Source organism: Amia ocellicauda, chromosome 16 (assembly GCF_036373705.1).
Source record: "Amia ocellicauda isolate fAmiCal2 chromosome 16, fAmiCal2.hap1, whole genome shotgun sequence".
NCBI lineage: Eukaryota > Metazoa > Chordata > Actinopteri > Amiiformes > Amiidae > Amia > Amia ocellicauda.
This window is the reverse complement of record NC_089865.1, coordinates 16,229,080-16,256,792: the sequence shown is the minus strand read 5'-3', so window position 1 is coordinate 16,256,792 and position 27,713 is coordinate 16,229,080. Positions and strand designations below refer to the sequence as shown.

At 38.3% G+C, this 27,713-nt stretch overlaps 1 protein-coding gene across 7 annotated transcripts in view; it reads left to right on the top strand.

Annotated features, from left to right (window-relative positions):
- hdac4 (histone deacetylase 4) overlaps positions 1-27,713 on the top strand; it is a 189,392-nt gene that overhangs the window by 85,660 nt on the left and 76,019 nt on the right. The window contains exon 1 of one of the 7 annotated variants that reach the window (XM_066687231.1): positions 24,635-24,942. The exons of the other annotated variants lie outside the window; for them this stretch is intronic. Within the exon in view, the coding sequence (XP_066543328.1) occupies positions 24,939-24,942 (4 nt within the window). The 5' untranslated portion in view covers positions 24,635-24,938. Of the gene's footprint in view, positions 1-24,634; positions 24,943-27,713 lie in introns of those variants that run through there. 7 annotated transcript variants of the gene reach the window in all.

Below are 27,713 nucleotides of genomic sequence, written 5' to 3'. Positions count from 1 at the left end.
CAGCTCTGATATGAAGATCTGAAATCTGAAACACTGTATATTACACACTAAATATCATAACTAAATCATAATAAAGGTTTTGGGGCAACAGACAAATACAAAAAACTAAACACAGCGTTTTGCAATGTTTTTAAATGGGTGCTGTCTCACCCTTGGGTAGGGTTGCATTCCCTCCGTAGCAAGGTTTCTACAAGAGTGAGAGGAGTTGGTCTCTGCGGCCTCTTCCTGATCTGTGGTTCTGGTTCATCCCAGATGTATTCTTTGGGGTTGAGGGCAGGACTTTGGCAGACAGTGAAATGTTTTCAATCCAAATCTCTTTGAATCACTGGATTACTCTCTTGATTTTGTATATGGTATTATTCTGTTTGGTAGATATCTCACCATAAATCAATATTAGACAGCATTGTCCCAAATATTGCAATATGTACTGATGATCATGTTGCTCTTAATGAGAAAAAAAAAAAAAAAAAAAAAAAAAATCCAACAACTATATAGCATGACCTGTGTGTGTGTGAGCGTGCTTGCTTTCTGATCTTGAGCATGTTCAGAGGAATACACTGCAAACTTATTTTTGGCAAACACATACTGTACCGAAACCTTCAGCTTGGCAAAAATTCAGAATAGCCTGCACAATTGTACTGAAAATTTGAATGTTCTAGCCTTTCTTTATTATTATACATACTTTTTTCATCCCAGTTTGTTAATAATCCTTGAATAACAAAAATCCTAATTGTCAGGAGAGAGCTAAATCTAAATGAGGAATTTCTCTAACTGCCTTTAAATATTTCACCTCTGTTTAGATTTCACCCATGTTCCAATTCACTCCAGATTTAACACATTAAAAACAGATATGTAAGAACACAATGTAGTGGTATAATTCCCCACGTGTGGCTACTAATGAACAATAATTCACATTCTGGCATTGTTTCTTTCAGCACAAATTCCACAGAGTTGTCACAGAGAACAAGAAAAACAAATTGTTCTTTTTTTTCTTTTCTTTTCTCTCTAGAAACATGAAAGGGCACACCTTTCCATACAAAAAGCACAGTGTATGACAGATGACATTTTGAAAACTAGTATTTAAAATCAAATGAGACGTTTATCACTTCAGCAACTGCAGTATCACATGGGAAAGAGTTGCTTTATATATTTTGTATCCTCATGGTTATGCTTCTGTATATTATAGCATCGTGACGGGTTACAATCAGACGGGTTGGAATTACAATGATTTTGAATGTTACAATCGCTTCACTAACATTTTTTGAAAGCAATGGAAGTTAGCCGAGTTTGACAGGACAAACAACCCAATGTGACATTTAACATATGCTTAAAATGATATTTTGAGGAATTGAGCTTTGAAAAGCATATTGACCAGGTCTTAAACGATTGTCAAGCTGGATAGCCTACATATGAGGACACTGTTGACTGTAAATACTTAACAGGGAAGTCAAATGATGATAGTAGAAGTACACTGTATAGAGCTAAAAGTAGGTAAAGTAGGTCCTGCAGGATAATTTAATTTCCCAAATAAGACCTGCTTGGTAATATGGAATGCAAAACTATCAGCCCTTGTGCCAAATCACTTTTGACATAAAAAATAAACATTGTGCAAGCAGAGATCTTAACTCACATTAATATTATATTACTGAGCCCACGGTAATGAGCTTGCATTTTATACTGTGTCAGGTAGCTATTTCTAACACACAAAGTTTATAAAGTGAAGTTAGCCTACTTAAGTGTTTCTTAAAGCAATTGCCATGCACCTGGTGCATTGATCATTTAACAGAAACCATAAAGTAAATATAGAAAACAGTGTTTGCGAACTACCAGCTCAGATGATCAATGTTAACACAGAAATAATTACATTAATGAAGAACATGATACTTTTATTAGCAGAACATTAATATGTTACAGTTCACATAATACCGTGTGTTCCCTGTAAAGTGTTTACAGTGAACAGTGTGTCATCACATGTATTCACCTTGATAATCATTTAAGACGAGGTCAATATGCTTTTCAAGCACAACTCATAAACTTATATATATTTTTAGCATATCCCTTGTTAAAAAGTAGTGTACTAAAAGTATACTTGGAACAAATAGGTATACTAATAGTAATTTGTGTACTGTTTTGACCCAGTATACTTTTAATACAGTATCAAGGGATATTAAGTGTCATGTTAAAATAGCCTTGTGTACATCTCACTTCCAATTGCTGTTTATAAATATTAATATAGTGATTGTAACATTCTAGATTTTTGTAATTCCATGAACCCGTTAGATTGTAAAAATAACATACAATAAATTTGCATCTTCTGATTATGACCTCAAAACTTCTCACAAACCATTAACATCAACGCCAACTCTTCTTTAGTAATACCACCGAGACACACTTGTACACCCTATTAGTTTTTTCTCCCGCCTTACTTTTATACATGAAGGCGAATGGCCGCAAATAAAATGACAGTCTTTTTATCCCGCCCCCTTTTCTGTACAGTACTATTTATTAGCATAGTCTGTTTATAGAGAGAAAAGTTTGAGATAACATGTTGATATACATGGAGAGATGTTTTAATTTTTTTATTTAAAGGCTTTTCAGACTAAACTAGAATAAGAAAACAGCCTGTTATGAATGCAGGTTGTTGATTTAATAAACCTGGACAGTCTTAAGGAAGAAATAAACAACCAATTTTTACTTTATTTTAACCAGAGCCTTGCTATTATTCTTTACTGTGGCTCATTTTACTGTGCGGCCAGTAATGTTTTGTTCCTTTAACACTGATTGGTGTTGATCAATCACAGACAGTTGTGAGTGACACCATTGCAGCAGATTTATTGACAGCTCTGCTATCAAGAAATAACAGAATTGCTGCCGGGCATGGAAAGTAAGCTACTCTCTAATAATGAATGATATCCAAAGATTATGTCACGGGCCCAATCTGATCTCGTCTTAACCTCTTTGCTCTGAAAAGGATGCATTCAAGTCTTCAGATCAACAGCTGAAAATGTTACAAAGCAACAGGGGAGTAGCTTTAAGAAAAACATAAATCATAAAATAGTTTTCTTGCTGGTTTTGTTAATTTGTTATATTTCTCACCAAGGACACTGACTTACAAAGAACATAGTTCTGTTCGTATGAATCCGGTGTGGTTTGTGAAATGGAGTAGGTGAAATTCAAATATTTGTGTAGCACTATTCTACTTGGCTATTACATTGTGAAACATCCCCTTTTTGGTATGGCTTTTTTCATTTAAACCGCAAATCATATTAGCACTCTTGTTAGATATCAAGTGAGTTTTCTCATAAGCATGAAACCTAACCTTTGTAATCAATCTTAATTTCATTATAGCTTAGCTTATGAAATATAACATGGCAATGAAACTACATAAGCATTTGGCACCAGGATTAACTTAATATAAAAACACTATTCAATTTTGGAGATTATCAAGATGGGTAATTCATCTCTGGTCTCCCTTCTAGCAATCTTCAGAAACGTGGATTTATCTTTGTTCAATGGTATAGGCTAAGCTCCCAAAATAAGATTATTTACTCATACAGACAGAGATTCATACACCAGTTGCCATAAACATTTGATTTTCTACAAATGATGCGATATGTTTTTTATAATAAGGATTGAAACAAAGTATAAAAATGCATTTTGAGACCGTAACATATAGTGAGTCACCCAGTTGATTATTCCGAAGACACATAGGGTATACATACTGCACAGAATAATCAAATGAGTGACTGTCAGTCAAGAAGGTATTATGTGGGAATGAGAAACACAAGGAGAAGTATGCTGACCTTTTATATGCGTCATAAATCGATATCTTGCCTCTAGAGATCCCATGGCCAGACCTTATAGGAAAATGGTATGGTTAATAAAAGTAGGCACTCCATAAAATTTAGTGATGTTTGTCTGCTTTTAAAGAGGTTCTTCACTTCAGTATAGCAGAAGGAAGATTTGAAGGTCCTCTATCCATGTATCTTTCTACCTATCCATCATCTCCCTACAGTATCTGTAATTACTGAGCTTTACTTTCAAATGACTTTAGAAGATAAACAGAGATATGTCAGCTATATAAATATTAAATTAGTGTAATAGCCAAATGGTTTTAGTTCTTGAATACAGTTATATTCCACTAGAACTGTATATTAACCTGTATAATGATGTAGAACAGCCTTATTAGTGCTTAATGAAAATGAAAACTTACACCAAGTGTTTGTTATTATCAGGGTTAAATACAGCCATAGGCATAGTTTTGAGGGGGTGGGGTTGACGCCACGGAATACAGCATATTTATTTTGTATCCACTTTCTATTTGCATTCTCAGGTTTTATTTAATTTTTGTGAAGCAAAAACAAAAGGTGATTATTCACCAATTGTCGCACAATCAGGAGGCACAGGTGCAATGCAGTCACAGAACAATGTTTTCATTAGGATGATTTATTATGATTATTGTTTTAGATTCAGTTTGCTTAGGATTGGGAGTGGATTACTGTGCTGCTGTGCAAAAGATACATCCCAGCTGAGGCCTTTTGGTATTGTACGTCAGGGATAGGGACAGAAATGCTATGAACACAAAAGCAGCTGACACAGGCAGATGGTGAAATCTGGTTGCTGGTTTACTTAGTCATGTCTTGTAACAATCCTTGTAATTACTGTATATGACTTTTTTTCTTCTAGAGAACCTATCCAAGTAGTCTGAAGTGGGCATTTTAGTGGGAGCATAAAGAATGATTATAGTTGAAGGAGATTTAGATAACCAGCTTGTTGTACACCATAAGCTCTGCTGGAGAGGAAAAACATTCAGGAGTTTCCATGACAAAGGCTTGTGTCACATATACAGTAGGTTTAAGCTTATATGCCTTCAGTTTATATACACTCACCTAAAGGATTATTAGGAACGCCTGTTCAATTTCTCATTAATGCAATTATCTAACGAACCAATCACATGGCAGTTGCTTCAATGCATTTAGGGGTGTGGTCCTGGTCAAGACAATCTCCTGAACTCCAAACTGAATGTCTGAATGGGAAAGAAAGGTGATTTAAGCAATTTTGAGCGTGGCATGGTTGTTGGTGCCAGACGGGCCGGTCTGAGTATTTCACAATCTGCTCAGTTACTGGGATTTTCACGCACAACCATTTCTAGGGTTTACAAAGAATGGTGTGAAAAGGGAAAAACATCCAGTATGCGGCAGTCCTGTGGGCGAAAATGCCTTGTTGATGCTAGAGGTCAGAGGAGAATGGGCCGACTGATTCAAGCTGATAGAAGAGCAACTTTGACTGAAATAACCACTCGTTACAACCGAGGTATGCAGCAAAGCATTTGTGAAGCCACAACACGTACAACCTTGAGGCGGATGGGCTACAACAGCAGAAGACCCCACCGGGTACCACTCATCTCCACTACAAATAGGAAAAAGAGGCTACAATTTGCACAAGCTCACCAAAATTGGACAGTTGAAGACTGGAAAAATGTTGCCTGGTCTGATGAGTCTCGATTTGTGTTGAGACATTCAGATGGTAGAGTCAGAATTTGGCGTAAACAGAATGAGAACATGGATCCATCATGCCTTGTTACTACTGTGCAGGCTGGTGGTGGTGGTGTAATGGTGGTGTAATCCCCCACAGTCACCAGATCTCAACCCAATAGAGCATCTTTGGGATGTGGTGGAACGGGAGCTTCGTGCCCTGGATGTGCATCCCACAAATCTCCATCAACTGCAAGATGCTATCCTATCAATATGGGCCAACATTTCTAAAGAATGCTTTCAGCACCTTGTTGAATCAATGCCACATAGAATTAAGGCAGTTCTGAAGGCGAAAGGGGGTCAAACACAGTATTAGTATGGTGTTCCTAATAATCCTTTAGGTGAGTGTATGTATAATATATCATCAGCCCATACCCATCCACTGCTGGTTGAAGGCCTCCCCAAGATGTTTCCACATGCTTTGATCTACAGCTTTTCTGTTCCATGTTTATGGTTCCATCTTCCCATCTTTTATGTGGTCTTCTAGGTCTTTTTTCATCTCTTGGGCTCCATTCGGTAGTTTCCTCTGTCATTCTTTTATCTGTAGATGAACAGATATTTGAAGTTATGCCTACTTTGGACATCAAATCAGCGCAGAGATATTATGGAAGAAATCAAAATAAGATTGAAAATGCAGTGCATTTGGAAGAAACAGCATGCCTTTGAGAGGAAATCTACCCATTTGTCTGTAGAGAAAAGTATTTGTTCAAAGCGTACTACCAGAGCTCACTTATGTTTGTGAAACCTGGTCACTAAACACGAACATTTTACTGAATCAGCTGACGACACAAAGAGCTGATGGTGGTTTATGGATGTGAGACAACTTTTTCTGGAGTATGAGACATTCGGATCACATTAAAATGATGCACACTGGATATTAATCCAATCTGCTCAAAGTTCACATCTTGTCTGAGATACCATATATTGCAGGAATAGTTTTGTCCCTAGAGTTCACTCTTTATTCACAATCTGTCTTCTGGCCTTGCTGCAGCCTATAACGGATGGCAGCTGTCAGTAGAAAAGATGAATGTGTTAGGTGTCCGAATACTTTTTTTGCCCCGCGAACTTCAACACCAGTCTATTATATTCTTCATTCTGGTCTACTACTTTATCAAAATTTGTGTGAATGACATGGAATGACTTAGGGCAGTTGTGTGCACAAAGATATCTTACTTCACTTGGCCTACTGTACTTTATCTCACTGGTTCAAAAAAAAATAACAACAAAACAATCAATCAAAAGCAGCTGCTCAGAATGCACTGAATGTTTTCTCTCTGGTGGGTTTAGGTCATGCTACACAGAAATGGTTTAATCTTTCATAGTGTTTTTCCCCCCACAGAATTAAACCTAAAACACACTTTTTTTTTTTGTTCTGTTCATTAGCCCATTATGGCATGTCAGCTTTGAATTATCTTCAGATTGTAAATATTTTCTGTTCTATGTCAACTTGTGACTTATAGGGCAAAATCTGTCTTGCTATTTCCCATGGTTATTGTTCGCTGGCATTTTTTTTTATAGAAGTCTCTGGTGCATCTGAATTCGATCCCTCTCTACCTCACATCTTTCTTTCTTTTACATTAAAAGTTTCTTAAAAACATGTAGAAGATCCCCAAAGTCAATAATCCATTCAGGATTTCCTTCAGTTTTCATTCACTGACATCAGTCCAATTGAACTAAGTTGCATGGCAAGGGAAAACAAGGCCTACGTGGAAATGTTAAAACTGGAATCCAATATTCCTCCACTTCAAGCTTAAACACCCTTATCCACAATGATGTCTGAACTTAAACAGCAAGAGACAACATTGCAAAATCACATACTGAAATGTGAACCCCTCGTCCATGCCGGAGTTTGCTCTGGGTAGGATACACAACTCTCGACAAACTGACTTTATGCAAGCAATCTATAATGGAGAACAATGTGCGCCCGTACAACCTGAAGCAAACGTGTGCTTGCACTGCTGTCACCAAATTAACTGTCCTGATGGCTGTGTTGAATGAAGACCCCGCTCGGCTTACGCTTTCTAATTAACACCAGCAACCTTTGCAGAACATAATACGGGCTGTTTGCCCAGCACTGTGCATTTGTAGCATCCGTGGAGCTTGCACAGAACACAACCTGAGATTTATAATGTGCTCTTCTTTACAGTGAAATGTGTGCTTTTAATAAAAAGCCAATTTTTGCGGCGCTTGGAAAGCTTTGTGTGATGTGTGGATTTGTATTTATTTAGCAGCACATACAACAGCAAGATTGTTTGCTCATTTAAGAGGAAAGTCAATTAAACATTCTATCCTTTTTTCCGATTTCGGGGTGACTTTCCTAAGTCTAACATGCTCTTATGTATCATAGATAAGCTTTGTACAAATGGCGAGACTTCTTTTTCTTCATACTATGCCTTTAGCAAAATAGTAGTAAAAAATCCTCCCCTGATACATACTATTCAGCTATTCTTGTTTTCCGTAGTCTTGGATACGGTAACAGCTGCCTAAATTTCAAAGTCTAGAGCACAGACTTTTTTTAGTTGTGTGTACGGGTGATTTTGTGGATTTAACACACAAATTGTGCAGCTTTTCACTTTGTGTGACATACCTACCAGACATGGCTTAAGTAGAAAAAAAAAAAAAAATGTAGCAAATGGATCACCGTCGAAGACTTCCCTTAAATTACACTGAACTGAGCTTTGCATTCGTGGTTGTGCTCCATCCCTCTGGAGTTGTATATTTCTGATCCTGAGTTTATTAAATACCTTTGTTATGTCTTGAAAGCACTTGACTCAGGATATAGGCTTTTGAAGTAGAGCTATTTTATTAAGCCAGTGACATGTTCTTGAGATTAATATGCAGGAACTCTGTCCCGGTTCCACTTAAAGGTTACCTAAGTATCCACAATTAATGCAGAAACCTGAAAGCACATTTCTTAGGAACAAAATCTCTTTTTAGTTACTGACAAAAAAGGCTGGAGGAGGTATACAGAATGGAGGTACATGGCTATTCTTCATCCATAGTGTTTTTTTCCCCAATCTACTGCAACATATTGATTTATTTTAAAGGAGTGTGACATGGTTAAATTACTGTATAAATATCTACAACATTTTTTTTCAGACCTGCTAGTGATGATTTAGTGTACAGGTACCGTATCACATTTTTCATAATCATGTTTTTTCTTGTGTAAGGTTGTTTTTCTCCGAACTAGATATTAATTGGAGGAGGATTACAAGCAAGTGATGTGCTCAGCAGTAACTGGACACAAGTGTGACCGTTATCTTGCAAGAAAATATATTGTAATGGAACGGGGGGAGGGAGAAATGCGGCTTTGGAAGTTCAGGTGAAGTGGAGTCTTGGCAGTGGGTCTTCATTCCTCAGCGCAACATCACTACTGTACACTGAAATAGAATGTGATGAATGTTTAATGGTCCTTGCTTTAGAGGTGGCTCCTTTCTTAGACGGAGAGAGGGAGAGAATATTCTCAGAGGAAGGCGTTTGCTGTCATACTCTGTCGCCATCACCTGCCGATAAGTTCTCAGTTTTAGCATCCCTACCAGGGCAGCTTTGTTTACCGAGTCCAAGAGTGTAATTCTCTGAAGAAGAGAAATGTTTTGATCAGCTGGGTCAGGATGAGACTGTTCTTTTTTCAGCCGTTTGCTTTCTCCTTCGGTGCTGGCAGGCGTCCAGCAGGCCTGGGCCCTCGCCAGACAAGCAGAGGAGGCCTCCAGGAACAGCTCAGCTACTGCTCCAGCAACAGACAGCAGGCAGCGGGGGCAGAGCGGTGTCAGTGCATGGAAATGAAAGGTCACCATGCAGCACTGTAAAAAATATAATAAATCAAATCAAATAATGAAATAAATAAAAGAATATATGCATAATAATCGTGTTTTCTCCCAAATTAATTCTGACAGTCCTGCCTTCTGTCTTTCTCAGTGACAGTAAGAATTATAGCAGACACTTTGTCATTTCATTAAGGGTAATGCATTACTTTATATAGGGAACAAGAACAAGGATGGATTTTTAGCCTGTTCTTTATTTATGATGATGCTTATTTAACCAGAACAAATATTTAATTTTGTAAATGCACTTAAAACATTGAAACCTTTGGAAGTGGAGACTTCTTTTTATCCAGTAACTGATAATTAAGAGAAACGTATCTCAGAGAAGTAAGAAGTGATCATTGGATTATAACCCATAAGTCCAAGTTCAGTGAGATTGAGAGGTGTGAGAAAGCCTCTTACCCCGTGTGCATTTCAGATTTGAATTTGACATCACCTTGTAAAGAGTATAAACACACTACCATGGCATTTTCATGGACCACAAAGTAAACTTTCAAAAGGTGATGATGTAATATGGGCCTGATGTTTGCAATATAAAAGCACAATCAACAATAATAGCACTTGCTCCATAAGCTGATCTCATCGGGCTGACCCTGTTTTGACAGTGCAACGGGGAGGCGATGACCTCTGGTGGCACTGGCCACAGCATCCAGCCGAGCTTGTGGTTTTTGATGATGAGGGTGGAGCTGCAGTGTAGGAGAGAGACAGAAATCGTATTGGTTTCCTCACGGAATTCTGCTAATGGAATATCAAACTTTTTGAAAGTATTTTTTATTAGATACTTGCTTAAGAAATTTGTGGGGTGGTTTATTAGGCACATTTGTCATTTGTGCAATAAAAATCATAATGCAGATTTTCTCTAAACTAATTCTGATAGTCCTGAGTCCTTTGCCAATATCTCAAGATTGTGTCATTTCAACAAAATTGATTTTTAATATACAGTACTGTGCAAAAGTTTTAGGCAGATGTGAAAAAATGCTGTAAAGTAAGAATGCTTTCAAAAATAGACAGTTAATAGATTATATTTATCAATTAACAAAATGCAAAGTGTACAGAAGAAAAAATTACATCAAATCAATATTTGGTGTGACAACCCTTTGCCTTCAAAACAGCATCAGTTCTTCTAGGTACACTTGCACACAGTTTTTGAAGGAACTCGGCTGATAGGTTGGCCCAAACATCTTGGAGAACTAACCACAGCTCTTCTGTGGATTCAGGCAGCCTCAGTTGCTTCTCTCTCTCCATGTAATCCCAAACAGACTCGATGATGTTGAGATCAGGGCTCTGTGGGGGCCGTACCATCACTTCCAGGACTCCTTGTTCTTCTTCACACTGAAGATAGTTCTTAATGACTTTCTCTGTATGTTTGGGGTTGTTGTCATGCTGCAGAATAAATTTGGGGCCAATCAGATGCCTCCCTGATGTTACTGCATGATGGATGATCTGCCTGTACTTCTCAGTATTGAGGACACCATTCATTCTGGCCAAATCCCCAACTCCATTTGCAGAAATGCAGCCAAAACTTGCAAGGATCCTCCGCCATGCTTCACTGTTGCCTGCAGACACTCATTCGTGTACCGCTCTCCAGCTCTTCAAATTTTGTCTCATCAGTCCAGAGCACCTGCTGCCATTTTTCTGCACCCCAGTTCCTGTGTTTTCGTGCATTGTGTCGCTTGGCCTTGTTGCCACATCAGAGGTATGGCTTTTTGGCTGCAAGTCTTCCATGAAGGCCACTTCTGACCTGACTTCTCCAGACAGTAGATGGGTGTACCAAGGTCCCACTGTTTTCTGCCAGTTCTGAGCTGTTCCTCACCCAGTTTTATTCCTCCTACACAGCTGTTTCTGTTTCAGTTAATGATGTGTTTCAACCTACATATTGAATTGATGATCATTAGCACCTGTTTGGTATAACTGTTTAATCATACACCTGACTATATGCCTACAAAATCCCTGACTTTGTGCAAGTGTACATAGAAGAATTGATGCTGTTTTGAAGGCTACATACCTATCTGATCAAATACAGAACACCAAACCGCACTTGCATGTGAATTATATATTTTTAGCAATGATACATGTAGAATAAAGACAAAATTAGACTACATAGGTTAATGCTTGAAATTAAACGCCACACTCATGTCACTGTCCTGAAGACTAGTCCACTTTGTAGTCTGCTAACTAAATAACAGGAATAAGACATCACTCCATAGTCTTAAATGAATATCATGTATTGTGAATCACAAAGTGGAATCCAGCACGTTGTTTATCTTTCATATTGCATGCTAACTACTCATACAGACACATTTGACAAGTGTAAAACTATATATCTTATCAAATAACCGAAGAAACAATGAAAGGCTTTTATTTATTTAGTTGTTGAATATTGTATTGGTCCATGGCGTACACTCCACCCACCCCAAGTTATGGCATGCAGACTTTCACAAGATTCTTAGAAGACTATTTTGGCTAAATTGGTCAAAGTCTGCGGAGAATAACAGAAGTCTGCGTGTGAAACAAATCCACTGATCTACCGCTGTTCAAACATTCACAATTAACCAGGAGATTCATACATACATACACATACATACATACACTCACCTAAAGGATTATTAGGAACACCTGTTCAATTTCTCATTAATGCAATTATCTAACCAACCAATCACATGGCAGTTGCTTCAGTGCATTTAGGGGTGTGGTCCTGGTCAAGACAATCTCCTGAACTCCAAACTGAATGTCTGAATGGGAAAGAAAGGTGATTTAAGCAATTTTGAGCGTGGCATGGTTGTTGGTGGCAGACGGGCCGCTCTGAGTATTTCACAATCTGCTCAGTTACTGGGATTTTCACGCACAACCATTTCTAGGGTTTACAAAGAATGGTGTGAAAAGGGAAAAACATCCAGTATGCGGCAGTCCTGTGGGCGAAAATGCCTTGTTGATGCTAGAGGTCAGAGGAGAATGGGCCGACTGATTCAAGCTGATAGAAGAGCAACTTTGACTGAAATAACCACTCGTTACAACCGAGGTATGCAGCAAAGCATTTGTGAAGCCACAACACGTACAACCTTGAGGCGGATGGGCTACAACAGCAGAAGACCCCACCGGGTACCACTCATCTCCACTACAAATAGGAAAAAGAGGCTACAATTTGCACAAGCTCACCAAAATTGGACAGTTGAAGACTGGAAAAATGTTGCCTGGTCTGATGAGTCTCGATTTGTGTTGAGACCTTCAGATGGTAGAGTCAGAATTTGGCGTAAACAGAATGAGAACATGGATCCATCATGCCTTGTTACCACTGTGCAGGCTGCTGGTGGTGGTGTAATGGTGTGGGGGATGTTTTCTTGGCACACTTTAGGCCCCTTAGTGCCAATTGGGCATCGTTTAAATGCCACGGCCTACCTGAGCATTGTTTCTGAACATGTCCATCCCTTTATGACCACCATGTTCCCATCCTCTGATGGCTACTTCCAGCAGGATAATGCACCATGTCACAAAGGTCGAATCATTTCAAATTGGTTTCTTGAACATGACAATGAGTTCACTGTACTAAACTGGCCCCCACAGTCACCAGATCTCAACCCAATAAAGCATCTTTGGGATGTGGTGGAACGGGAGCTTTGTGCCCTGGATGTGCATCCCACAAATCTCCATCAACTGCAAGATGCTATCCTATCAATATGGGCCAACATTTCTAAAGAATGCTTTCAGCACCTTGTTGAATTAATGCCACGTAGAATTAAGGCAGTTCTGAAGGCGAAAGGGGGTCAAACACAGAATTAGTATGGTGTTCCTAATAATCCTTTAGGTGAGTGTACATACATACATATTTATTTCTGATGATGATTCGTGAAAAATTAGTTCTTTATGTAGACAACTGAAAAATACACCAGTATAAAAATGGTTGCGTTTTTATCTCCATCTATGTTTTCCTTTGAATTAATCAATTAATTAGTTCACATGCGTATGCTGGAGTTGTCTTCACTCTCCGGAGATATTTCTGAAACATTGAAAGCTTAGGAAGTGGGGAGATGTATTTGAGTCAAGTATAATTTTGCTCATTGTATCTAAACCCCCCATATGATTCAAAAACACCTGAGATATCACACAGGAAATAGCTTGTGTCAGTTGTGATATAATAAATATCTCACATGAGCTTCTTCTGTGAGATTAAGAGGTGTGAGAAAGCTGCTTAACCAGTATGCATTTCAGAGATAAATTGTGGAAAACTTGGAATTAGAAATCATTATTATAAGTGTAAATGTTGAAAAGATGCAATTTAAGAGTTTTAATACTGCCAATGTTATTGAGAATTTATTTTTTGGTAGACACCTTCTGCAGATGGATAATTTATAGAATTCCATTTTGCTGATTGGAAGTGTGCTGATAACTTATTTTTCTTCTGCAACAAATTTGTTATAAATTACTTACCTAATATTTGAACCAAGAAAGAAACAACCAAGAAACAAGCATTTCACATTGTTTCACAACTGCTACTGTCAGCCTTACAGATGGCTTTCAAGCTTCTTTAAGGTCCACAAGTGAGTTGAGATTGAATTCCCACTGTTGGCATCCAAACCGGCACAAGATGCCAAGTTCAGAGACGTGTGCTGAGAGGCAGCTGCTTCTGGTCTGTTTCCCTCAGTGGGAGGCTATGTGAGGCAGTGTTCTTTGAGGAGCGCTGCAGTTTAAGAGACACAAACTGGACACAGATTTGCATTTTTTGCCCCACCTCCTTGATCTGAACCAACTTGTGACCTCTCGACCCGTGACCTTTCAGCCAACCTGTGCTTAGTCACCCATCTCTGGGAACCGTTACTCATTTCCTCCACTTCTTTCACACAACACCTACAAAGTTGTCGAAAGGTATGTCGTAAAAGCTCGCCCCCCGCCCCGGTTGTAGTCACAATTGTGCTAGGCAGAAGTGTGATGATTGGAGGCCTAGTTAATTATGAGCTCATATGTTGAATCTATAGACGAGCACTTGTTTAATAACTTATGAAGAATGTCAAGTGTCAGCTAATCTCTTGTTAGGAGAGGTGTTCTTCTTTGTTTTGTTTGTTTTGTTTTGTTTTGTTTTCGTCAGTACTCCTGGAGTGTGGGTTGTGCATTGAAACAGTAATCCTGCAGTCTGCCTGGGATCTGATAACAAAGGGCCATTCCTCACACTCTGTGATATGAACTTCCAAAGCCAACTGGAAGTAAAACCCCACCAACAAAAACTCATGCAAGACCCTGCTGGAGCTCACAGAAGGTTAGGGTCAAACCTGGGGTCCATTTTTACATCGAGGGAATATTGGTGATTGGGCTGCTGTTAAACTCTTGAAGCCACACTGTCAACACAAACTGGTGACTAAGCACACAGATTTTTACCCACACTGTGTTCTTAAGTGTTTTGAAAATCCATTTTAAAATCTTCTGTCATCATCTTCTTCTTTTCCCATCTTTTTATGTTGTCGTCTTCTGTCTTTTTTTAACCTCTTAGGATCCGTTCTATACCTTGTTTTGCCCATCTTTGATCTGTTCTTCTTGCAATGTGTCCAAATCCATTGCCAGTTTAATATTTTCATTCTTTCAATGTACTGGATCTCATTTTCACTCTTTTGATTTCTTCCATAAGATCTCCATCTGCGTTGATTTGCTTTCCAAGGTAGACTGAACTTTTGACTTCCATATGTATGTTTTGATCTTAAATTATCTTAGTTATAACAGTTGTTGAACATGAGTTTGGTCTTACTAGAGGTCTTTAATTTGAAGCTTTAGGTCTTCAGACACTTTTGCAAAGATTACTATGTCATCTTGTGGGTTTGTTGGATGTTCGAGTAAACTCTCGGTTTTGTAAAAATTCCCCTCGTTCCGATTTTGTTTAGTCTGATGAAAAGTCTGATTAAAATAATGATGTCAGATTTAAACTAAGATGAACAGGAGTCATCTCTTTTGAAATACATTGTTGATCAGAGTTACATTTTATTGAAAGAGACCAAAGAAAAAGGTCATAGTGCTGGGTGAACAGTTTACCATTATCAGCTGACCATGATACGTTCACTTTGTTCACAGTGTGTAATCCGCAGATATTTAAAACGATCTCTGAATTGCTCTGGAGTAAAAGCTGTTGCCGTAAGTGTATGAAAATCAACAGTTATGCTTCATCTTTTTCAGTGCGGTGTTCGGTTCAAATCCAGCCTTTATTTACTTGTGACATCTGCTTCCATTTAATGTACTAATAATTTCAGCTTATAACATGTGTGCTTGATTTCCATTCAGCTCATTGTAGAGTACTCCTGCATCTATTACAAATCATAAGCAAAAGCCATGCAATTAGATAAAAACACATCACAACAGACAGGGGTCATTAAATCACTGAAGACTAACATTGTCTGCTATAAATAGGTTAGTAATCAGTACTGCTGCTGATAAAAACCAACAGTTTCACTCATGTGTTTATTTATTTATTTCCATGGAAAGCAGAAAGATGCTGCCACATGGTTATACCTCACAACACATACACAACATCATTTACAATCATATTACATTTCGGCAAATTCTGTAGAAGTAGTAAATATAAACAAGGAGCTACAGCTGTCTTCCACTACACTTAGCAATGTTGTAACCTACTTTGTGCACAGCACCGGTCTGGACTGAAAGGAATATCATGTTAAGTGTTTCGCTGTGCAGTTTTGTATGTGCATATTGTATTATGTGGGGCCAGGTTAATGTAGGAGATATACCTTTCTTTGATGGTTTAATTAAACAAGTTTTGAATGGCTTTCACTTCCTGGACAAACTGCTCTATCAGCTACACACATTCTTTGTGTAACGGATATTTGTGACACAATCTTTTGCCTCAAGAGATCACATTCACAAGGATTATTTTTACACAAGTTGTCGCTTTATATTTAATTTTGTTCTCTATTTTGGGGGTGGTCATTTCACATCATATATCCCTCCCTCACCCCTGTTGTTAACTGTGTCCTCCTCTAGGTTCTGCTTGGTGTAACTGCTCTTTCTTGGGTTTAGCCTTCATATGTCAACGCTATTTCATCATCTTTACACGACAACAACGCATCAACTTGGCCCTAGTTTAACTGTCCAAAAGTAGTAGCATCCTAGTTGTGCTTTAATGGGAAGACTTTAGAAAGCTGTTGCATCATGCGGTGCAGTGTTTCATTCTTAAGATTAATGCATTTATCATTTTGAGGCCTTATGAGTTTGATGAAGATGGAAAATAGGTTGGGCAGATACAGTAAATCGAAAGGCACTGACCAATGCCCAGGACCGATATATACCCAGACCCCCTAAGGGTGGGTGATTGGTTCTTGTCCAGGTCTACTGAAGGGAACTCTCAAACCAAACCACCGAAGCTAAGATGTGAAGGCCAGCGTCAGCGTTCTTCATCTGGGTTTCAGTGGCCGGAGATAAAGTGCAGAAGGGCCGAAGCATTGACCCACAAGATTTAAGTGCACTAGCACAAATGGCTAATGTGCGTCTCCTTCTTCACAGTGACTGCACTAAAGCCTAGTATGGTTAAAGATGTCAGATTTGATTGATAAAAATAATGGCCACTTTTCAGAAAATGTGACCTGACCTAAGCCTAGAAGAACCTAAGCTTTACAAAATAGTAATATACCTGGTCTTGTTCTCAAAATAAATGTCTTTGTTCACTTTAAGTTTGAACAATATGCTCATGCCATGGTGTTTACTGGCTGTATTGGAGCATCTTTTTAATTGTATATCGATGAATCCCATGCATTTTCGTTTCTCGGGCTCGGAAATAAATGGATTCTCATGTAAAGTAGCATAAACAAAACCTAATCAAATGGAATGTTCTTGAGCACTAAATGAAAATATATTTCAAGTTCAGAAGTTGTTTTGCGTCTTTCATTTGCAGATACCACAAATATGCTTTTTATTTTTGGTTCAGTTTGTTTGGTTGCAGTGTGTTTTGCTTTATATCTCAGAACAACACATTGCTGAAAGCTACTGTAGATTAAATTCTGGACTGAGCCTTGCTGCTGTTCCATAAATAACATAAATCAATAATAAATAATAAATCATTTACATGTTTGGAGTTCGCTCTTATACCCTGGGGGGGGAAAATAAAAATTCTGCTTGCAATTTAAGAACTCTTCGCCTCTTTGCAGCAGCCGTGTTGTGATTTTCCTCTTGAGTTAAGCTCAGCTCCTTGTTTATACCCATTGCCTACATTATTTATCTATCCATTTGTCTGTCTAGCTGGCTGGTTATGTATCTGTTCAAACTTGATATTTAAAAGAATTCATTATTCACCATCCAACCACATAGTCTTAGCAGGATATTTGTATCCCTGTTATGAGTTGTGTTTAAAATTCTTCCCGAGAAGCCTGTCTTTAGTTTGTAAATGCCACTTCACAGCTTGTTTTTTTTTTTAGTACTAAGGGAACATCTGTCTCCTGCATTTCTACCTGCGAGTTTTTCTAACCTTTGAAGGAAACAAAACATTGTCTTTACCTAGCTAGTTCATGAGTAATAAGTGGCTGTGGAATTTCTGCACTTTTCTTGGTTGGGGGGGCGGTCGATCTGATTTAAGGTATTTCTTTCAGTTTCGGTATTTATTGTGCAATAACAGTGTGTGATAAAGCTGGATTGTCAGACTTTTTTTGGGGGGGCAGTATCTCAGTATTAGTGTATTGTGCAACCTATGTTCATGTCCTTGTTACCTTGGAATTCAGGAACGCCTTAATTTATGGTAAAGATTCTTTCTTTTGATACTACATTTCAATGTCTGTCTATGTACAGCTGTGCATATTAAAACCAGAAATAGAAACCGAATACTTCTAAAGGCAAATAGGAATGAGTTTTAGATAAGAAAGCACTTTTTGGCAAAGCATCACATCATGACATTTATTGGCCCATGCAGTAAAAGCCACCACTCACAGTTACTGAATATCCCCCATAAACTGGCCTGTTCACTGTTCATATCCAGACCAAATCAATAGCCATCTGTGACTGTATATCCTAAACTGGGGAGGTGTGGGGGAATCTTGATCTTTCTGCTTTAACAGATATATTTTGTAGCTAGTATGTTTTGATTAGGTACCAAAAATGACCTCTGCACCGGCTTTTTTGCTTGTACTTGTGAAACCCTTTATAATTTACGAGTTGTTTTGAGAGCGCAACCCCTACTGTTGTGTTTTTAAGCTGTGTGCAAACATGCTTTTATGATATTGCAATGAGCATTATGACTCCCCATAGGGCCTGATCACCTATTTGACTCGTACAATTAGACATCAATCTGCTGCCCTGGATAATATTACCTCGTTAAGTCAGATATTGTTTTCCCTTTTGTAGTCTGGAGCCAGGATTAAAAAGGCAAGTGATCTTAAACGTAGTTTAAATTTTTCATCAGTTCCTGCATTTGTTCATTGATTTATTGTTACATATTTGAGTGTAACTTATGCTTAACAGGAGTTGTTTACCTTTGTGTTTTGCATGTGTCCAGTGATTAAAAATAGTAACTACAGTTTGTATCAACAACCACATACTATCAGCATTTTCCCTGAGCATGTATAAACGTAGACGTTGACTTACAGTACGTGTTAAAAACATTTAAAGTTAGTTGAATCATTGAATAACCTTCTGTCATGTGTATGTGCGTGCATGTATGTACACTTGCCCACTGTATGTATGTTGTTGTTGGTTGTTCTTTACTTTTGTATGTTTAGTTTTAAAGAGATTTTTGGTGTGTTTAAAGTTTAGACCTTTTTGTCTTATCTTATGCATCACTACTTGAGGAAAGCATTGACGTCAAAGAGTGTGTTCACAGATCTGAGATAACAGAGTTTATCATATTTAGGTACAAGTTGTAGATCGTTAGCTACAGTTTGTAGTTTACAGGGCAAGCTATTCTGGGAAAATGAAAACACTGTTTTTAAACTAATGTTCCTGACCTTTTAAAAAAAAAAAAAAAAATAGAACCAAGTTAAATACCTGATTATTACCAGTATTATTGTTTAATAATGTCTGGTGAATTCTTGTGTTTTTTCTTATTTATTTATTTTTAAATTCAAGCCAGCAGAGCTAACACTTGAGCTAAGGAGTTACCTGTTTACAATGCTGTTGTATAAATATGAAAGTGTAATTAAAGTTTAACTTTGAAAATCAGCGTTAGCAAACAATTTCTGTCTAAAATTTTCACTGTACATAATTTTTAAATGTCACTTTATAGATCACGCTGTGATGAATGGGTTCATTCTCTACCTGCTCTGTTAGTCTAGTCATGTCTGATAATAATACTGTCCCATATTTACAGTTACATCCCTTTACCTGATTTCTGTAAGGTAGAACAAAACTGCAAAGGTATCCCATTGCCCACATTAATCATGTCAAGAAAAGTATTAATCACTTCGCTGAAATTACATTAATATTTCAATGGAATGAAACAATGTTTCATTCGTGGTTTGAAAAATCCTGCCCCCTAATTAGCTTTTAAAATATCATTATTCCTCCCTCTTCACTGTGTATTAAATATTTCCACCTTAACCTTCAAATCCTGGCACTCTCTTAGTGTGGCATGTTTTGAAGATGTAACAGAAACAGGCATGCATATGTAAAACACATTATATACATAGTTTTTTAAAATGTTTTGTTGTAAATGATAGGGAAAGTGACCTAATTAAGCCCACGTACCATATAAGCCCACTTGCTCTTTTATTTTGAAATACAAAAAAGACAGGACATTTTAGAAGGATTATCTGTTTCACATCAAATGCACAAAGTTGTTACATTTTTGTTTTTGTTCTTGAGTTCTGTATGACTTTTTTTGGAAGTCACCCCAAAACTTTGCTTTATGAGGGTCCGTCCCAAGAAGCAATTTTTCTGGAATTTGGTGACCAAACTTGGTGAATATTGATAGGAATTGTAAAATTAAGAGATTAATAAATCAAATTAAACCTTATATGATGATTTGTTTTGTATTTAAAAGCACTATTTTGTATTTGAAAATACAGATTTCATGAGTTTCATTCTGAATTAATTCAGTGTCAGAATGATGGTCACACAGATAGATGCAATAGAACAACAAAAAATGAGAAAAACTGCTGATGACCATAGTAAATCAAAACATTTTAGAAGCTTCTTCAGATAAAAGTATATTTAATGTTCTATCAATTATTATAATCTTAAAATGTAATTGTTTTTGTCATATGTGCTTAAAAGGAACAGCGCCCTTGAAAAGCCATTAGCACATGGTTTGAAAGCAGAATAATTCTTTAATTTGTTCTACCAACAATAATAAACATGGTCTAATTTATTTTATATATTATAAAGATATTACATGTTTACATTAACTCAATATAAAATGTAGGTTAATTTCGCATGGACCACTGTTGTTCTTAATAAGCCCACTAAGCCCAGAACCCATTGTACCTCATATTAAAAAAGCCTTAAATTAATTAATATTACTCAGAATACATCCTTTTCTTTCACGATCTTAACTACTTACCTTATTTTCATTATGGTGACAAAATGGGTAGGCACAGAAAAACTTACAGCGACTGCAATAACATGATGGACGCTTGCTGTGAATTTCGTGTGGATCACGGATGGATAGAGAAGAATGATTTTTTGTTTTTTTGTCAAAGATCTCTGACATGGGACTGCCAAGAGTTTACATTTTTGAACGACATGCCTCAGATATTTCCCTGGCACTTGCGACCAAGGCCAGAAAAAATGGAGTTGTGCTTCTCCGGCTCCCATCTCAGCTCACCCACATCCTCCAGCCACTGGACAAGACAGTGTTTGATGAAGTCAATAGTAAGGATGCATCAATATGAAAATTCTGGGCCCATACCAATATCCAATATTTTCCTATTATTTATTGACCTATAGAATGAGAGCAGGTCGAGGGGGAACAGCATTGCCGTTCATGTGCATCATTCATATTTCGTTAAAACTAGAGTAGAATAGAACAAATTGGATGCTTAGTTAGACGCAATAAAAGCCACACCATCAGACAGAAATATCGACCATTTTAAAGCAATCGACCAATAGCTGATTTTTTGCCATAACGTCCCAATACCGAACGCTTAATGGAGCAAAGAACTGCGCTGTCAGTCCTGTGTTAGCAGGGACACATTTGAAAGGAGGAATTCCCTGCAAAACTTGATGTGCTTTCCGCTGCTCTCAAGCCAGAAAACATAATCGTTAGCTTTGAGAGTGGTGGAATATTCCCTGAATATGTTAGTCTCAGATACTATAAAAATACAATTTTAATTGGTTAGGTTGGTTATTTGAGGTCTGAATTCAATAATCTATTAAATATTAAGTGCTTAATCAATACAATTTGAAGGATGTACTGTTAAAACTCTTGTGGGCTTATTTGGGACATGTGGGCTTAAAGGGTACATATGTACCTTATAAGCCCACTTTTCACTTTTGCAATTACAGTTAATTTAATTTAGTCAATGTATGACAAAATCTACCACAAGTGTTTAGATGAGAGATTAATACTTTGATTTAATACCCACTTTATTGTGAAGAAATTCACATATTTATGAGAAAACAAGTAAAACTTAGATTTTGGTGGGCTTAATTGGGTCACTTCCCCTAACTGAAATACAGTATACTGTATATAAACTCATTTAACTGCATCATGCATTGTTTATAAAACCTAGTTAGAACACTTTCAGGTTTGATATTCCTATTTTGTATCTAGGTTTGGTCTGTAATGTACATCCCAAAGTGGATTAACTGGATATTAATTTAATCAGAGTTATTGTTCCTGTTCTATAGATATTCATGATTATTGATTCACAACTCTGCTGAGTAAATGTCCTATTGATCCGATGCTCTTCTTAATGCCAGTTGTAACATTTGTTCATTCTCATATCCTTACCTGCGTGCTTTGGCAAATCTGTTTAAGGTGGAGTTGTATTTTTATTTTTTCCTGTTTGAACTTAGCTTTGACATTGTAAATCTCAGCAATATGCTCTCTCTCCTCTTTCCTCTCTCCCCTCTCTCTCTACACAGGAGTTCTGTCCAGCACATTATAGGTCACCACTGGGAACACAAGCATGCTGGCTCAGTAATTTTCACCTCTAAGCCAAAATGTTATATGTTCAGGTCCTGCTTTTGGATTTTATTACCTTTTAGATACTTAAAACTCACACTGGGAGAAACAGCGGGTCATTATGGGCTTTTCAGGGTAGCACCATATGCTAACATGTAAACACACCTTCAAAACCAGAGACTAAGAAACATGCTGACTTTTAAAAAAATGGTTAACAATTTGTTTTCTCGTATCAGATATCTAGGGTGTAGCACACATTTCACAATCTGGATGGAGTCTTTTAGCCTTTTAACTACTTGGGAGCCGATTAATGGTTACATGCAGTATAAGATTGTTACCCATGCTTTTAATTGATGTGTGTCTGATTAACTGTGTATCACTGAAAAAGGCTTGAACTTGTAATAAATCACCATCAAGCTGTCCATTTTACATATTTGAAAGTAATATTTTTTCATATTAGTTCAGTTAACCCTTAAGAAACCAGTGTGGCTTGTTTTGGAAGTCTATTTAAATTGGTCAAAACAAAATGTCCATTCGAATCTTGGCTTGTTCCTTATTCCCCAGGTATTCAAGTAAAACAGAACTATGATTTTCTGTTATTTTTTGCACGCTAGTATTTTTATATGGTTCAATTCATCAGACACTAATCTGCTTGTGTACATTAAACCATCAAAAACGTCACCGTTTTTAAATAGGGACAATATTCAGTAGAAGGGCTGTAATTAGTAAGATGTGCTTCAAAGCTTGTGTTTTTGAGGGTTGGTGTGAGATTTAGAGATTGATAGATGAACAATGATAGAGCTGTGAGCCACGCCATATACACACATTTATCCTGTATTTACCCTTTTAAAAAAAAAGTGTTTTCAGTGCAGTTCTGAAACTGGAAAAGCCAAACTGGCAGCATCAAGAACACGCTGGGTACTGAAGGTAACCAATTTGAAGACAACGGCGAGTCTCTCAGGAAATAAGCTGAAATTCCTGCAGATTCATTCTTTGTAACCTCATGTTGTCCGTGCTATACCACATCAATCCAAGGAAGTCTTGCTTTTCTGGTTACCAAACAAGGCAAAGTTGTAGGAACAGGGAAAGTCTGGTTTCAAAAGTTGTATTTTTCCATCTTAAGACTGGGAGATAAGTTTCCCAATATAGGATTCCATGTAGTATTTGAATTAATTTTTGAAGATGTCTTTAGTGTGACTGTTGATATTGGAGCCTAAAGTTAATTTGACACTGCCCACTTCTTCACATAATTTACTTCAAATAATGTATTATTGCATCATGCTCTGGTCAGTTTTTTGTGAAATGATTCTACACACACACACACACACACAGAGACTCACTGTAGCCCTTGTGCACCTGTCACAGCAAAATGCCAGCCCAGAAAAGGACATTTTCCCAAGTCTAAAAATGTTTTCTCACTGTATTTATATACCAGTCTTTATCTTTACCAGTCTATCTTCAATAACATGTGTTCAGTGCATGCTGTATTATGTTTCCTTTTTTGTTTTTTAAATAAGTTCTTGTCCGCTTATGTCAGATATTTCAAAAAGGTTCCCATATGTGAGGCAGCCTACCAAAACAAAACCTTTTTAAACTGTACGTTGTAAACACACAGGCTTATGCTTCACTTATCAAAGGATTCACACTTAGATTGCAACACAGGTAACCTTTTTAATTAGAAGTAAAAAAAAAGAAAAGAAGAAGAGGAAAAGCAATCAACTGAGATTAATCTGTGTGTTACGAAAGCCCTCTTAAATGTTAACTAAACCCCCTGCTTGTAAATGCTGACTGTTGGACCAAGCACAGCAGACTAGAGGAAAAAATGTTGTTTTCTTTTGCCTCCCCCCCCCCCACACACGCACACTTTTTAATTCCAGATGACAAATTCTGCAGTATTTATTAAAAAAGAAAGAAGAAGAAGAAGAAGAGGGGGGGGAACGTGTAGCTGCAGGGCGAAGTTAATTGCGATGGCTTTGCGTCCCACACTGCTACATTGATTGGGTAATCTTTAAATCTTTTATAAAACACTTTCTATTTTATGTCCAGCACTAGCAGTTGGGCCCTATCGCAGGGAGTGTAATCTGTGCACACATAGTGTTAATGAAGACGAGGGGGAGAGAGAGAGAGAGAGAAAGAGAGAGACAGAGAGAGCGAGTGAGAGAGAGAGAGAGCGAGAGGCAGAGAGTGAGTGAGAGAGAGAGAGAGAGAGAGAGCGAGCAGCAGAGACTGAGCCACAGAGGCAAGAGCAGCTGAGAGAGCCTGGACCTTCTGTGAATATAGTCTGTGTTCCAGGAAATTGAGTAGCAGCGCTTCTAAACACTCTGCATGCCTGAGACACTGCTCTGATGTCACCAGCCGAAAGGGAGGGAGAGGGGAGGGGATGAGGGAGACAGAGTTAGAGAGAGAGCCAGAGAGAAGAAAGCAAAGGAAAGAGAGCACAGCAAAGCTTGCTGCTGCTCCTGACTGAAACTTCATTCCTCCCGAGCACGCATAGGCACATTACAGCCGGAGTACGCCTCTCCCACACTTCCACAGCCAGAACTGATGGGTAAGGCGCCTATATCTATATCTATATATATATATATATATATATATAGATATATATGTGTGTGTGTGTGCATGTATATATGTATGTGTTTAGATGGATTTATTTCACTACACCTTTGCTTCACTATTGTTTGGCAGTGCTTCCACACGTTTGTTTGGAATGTACACTATGCAGCTAAAGTGTTTTATCACAGAGGACTGGTGTGTGCTGACCTGTACTTTACACAGCTAAGGGATTATAATATTCTTGTTGTGATCATTGGTTAACTGTGTTGAGTGGCTGTGTAGATAGAGTGCTGGCGAAATGCACCGAGCAGCACCTCGGCATTAACATGCAGAGGTTCATGCATGTGCGTCTCAGCTAGGACGTTCCGCTCGGGTGTGTTTTGTTTGTTGGCGTGTTCGCAGCGCCGGATCCCCTCTGTGTGAAGAAGGCAGGCGGTGTTGTAAATGGACCGGGCTGTGAGTGGGGCTTGTGATTGTGGCATCCGTCACAGGGTGCTTCAGCAGACACGGATGAGAGAGGGGGCAGATTAGGTTACGGTGTGCATTGTACGCAAGCCTCCTCAGAGGAGGTCTTTACGGAAAAAGGGCTAAATGTGGGATCTGCACTGCTGCAGCACGGCACCAGTGTGTGCATGGTGTGTGTCAGCGGGGGGCTCCTGCCCGGTGTGTGCGGTTATAGGGGGGAATGGGTGGCAGGGCGAGGGGCTGGGGATGCAGGAGGAACGGTCCTGCCAGCTCCACTATGCTCCTCTTCACTGGTGGCAGGATGTTGGCACGGCGATGTACTGGCACAGGGCAAGCAGGGATTTGGGATCTTTGGCCAAAAACCTGGAAAGACTCCTTTATGTTATTTATGTTGTAAATCATGTATTATTAATATACATGTTTTTATTTTCTTCATTTTATCATTCTGGCTGTGATTTTATTTCTGGCAAACCACTGTATTCAAGGTACCTACTGCTGTTGGTTTCAGGTTTCAATATTTTATACTGACCACAGAGGATAATCTAGTGAAGATGCTCCTTTTCATGTGTTACTTGTGTGTTTCTGGGTATGTATACATATAATTAGACAACAGGCAGTGTTTATAGCAAATGCAAGTGTTGTGTGCCTGGCTTTCTGAATATGGTGAGGATTTAAAGAGCAGCAAAGTACAGTAGGATCCATGAAGCTCTTGCTCGATGTAGTGAATGAATGAGATTGCTGTTAGGAAAAAAAAAAAATGTTTTAATCATAGTGCTTTGATGCATACACAATTGTACCATAGTGCACACTGCAATTTTTAAAATTAAAACCATTTTTAGGTTGTTTTAGTATTATTATTTAGTCTTTCATTATTATTATTCTAGGTTGTTTAATTATTATTAATATGCATGCAGGGGCCATTCATGCATGCAGCAGTAGAATTAGACTCTTAGATATTCTTCTAGTACAAATAATACATTTCTTCTTCTTTGTTGGTGGAAATCATATTTGCTCCTTTGCACATCTGGCATGGTTTCTACATCGCAACACAAAATAGTCCTCCCTGTGCAGATGAAGATGCTGTGATGATTGCAAGGGGTTCTAAGGTTGAATGGGACGGAGTTTGCAAAGTGAATTCGGTACTCGGAGTTCTGCCATGCAGAACGGAGCACTCACATTGATTGCTTTTCACAGCGCAGATCGAGGGGACTGCAATAATACACCACGGTGTCAATGAATGGGACAGCGGCCAACTCCTTTTCAAGGCGTATTTTATGCCCGTGCAACTTCGGAGTGTTGGATGAAACTTTTGCCTCTTCTGTGGCTCTCGCCCACTCGCCATGTCAGACACACACCCCCTACACTCTCTTACTGGAGCTCATCTGCCCAGAGCTGTCTGTCCAGGGTAGGACTGTGATATCAGTATCCGAAATTCAAAAGGCACTAATCCTAATCCCCTCCGATACAGTAGCCTGGCAGGCAGCAGCACAAGCAAGCTGCTGTGGTCTGATGTGATTTAAAAATAGATACACACATTATTATGATGTGGTTATAATAAAAAAATATTGTCTTTGTTTCTTTGTGGTTCATTTATATAAAGGGTTGTGGGGTGGGGGTTAGTGAAGGTGCTGGTCCTCTTCCTCCAGTAATACTGCTCACTTTGTGTTAATGTCAAACACACACACAAATAAACTACTAAAACAACATAATAAGACCTAGACTGACACCCATACCCTTGCATACTCACCGCCACATGCCCACTGTGTGCCAAAACCATTTCCCGGCCTCTCAAGGTTTCAGTGTGGTCGGAGTGAAAATGATTATTAAATGAGGTTTAGACGGCCTTCCCAACCCTACTTCTTGGCTTGGCTTGTCATCGGCCATGGCTATTTGTTTGTTCAGCTATGAGAATACTAAAACCCATCATGCATGAAGAAATTTGTGCATTTTTACTTGCATATAGTTCTGGGAAGAGAGTGACAACGAGTGGGTGGTATTGCATAATAGTACTTACCATGCTGTATAAATTCAGGGGAATTATATAATGTTTGTGGAGGACTTATCTTTTTAAATAATTGTTGCTCTGTGGCAATGTAGGGTATGCTGTACATTTTTTTTTTGTTCTCTTAGTAAGCATTTCATTCTTTATTGCTCACTTTCAGTTTGTGTTTTTTTTTTGCACAGGAAATATATGGGGGACGCAAGCTGCTGTACACTGACATTAATTTTGCTTTGTTGTTGTTGCTGGCAGGGTACTGTCAGGAAGTGATTGACGGCAGTGACAGTAACCAATTGTTATAC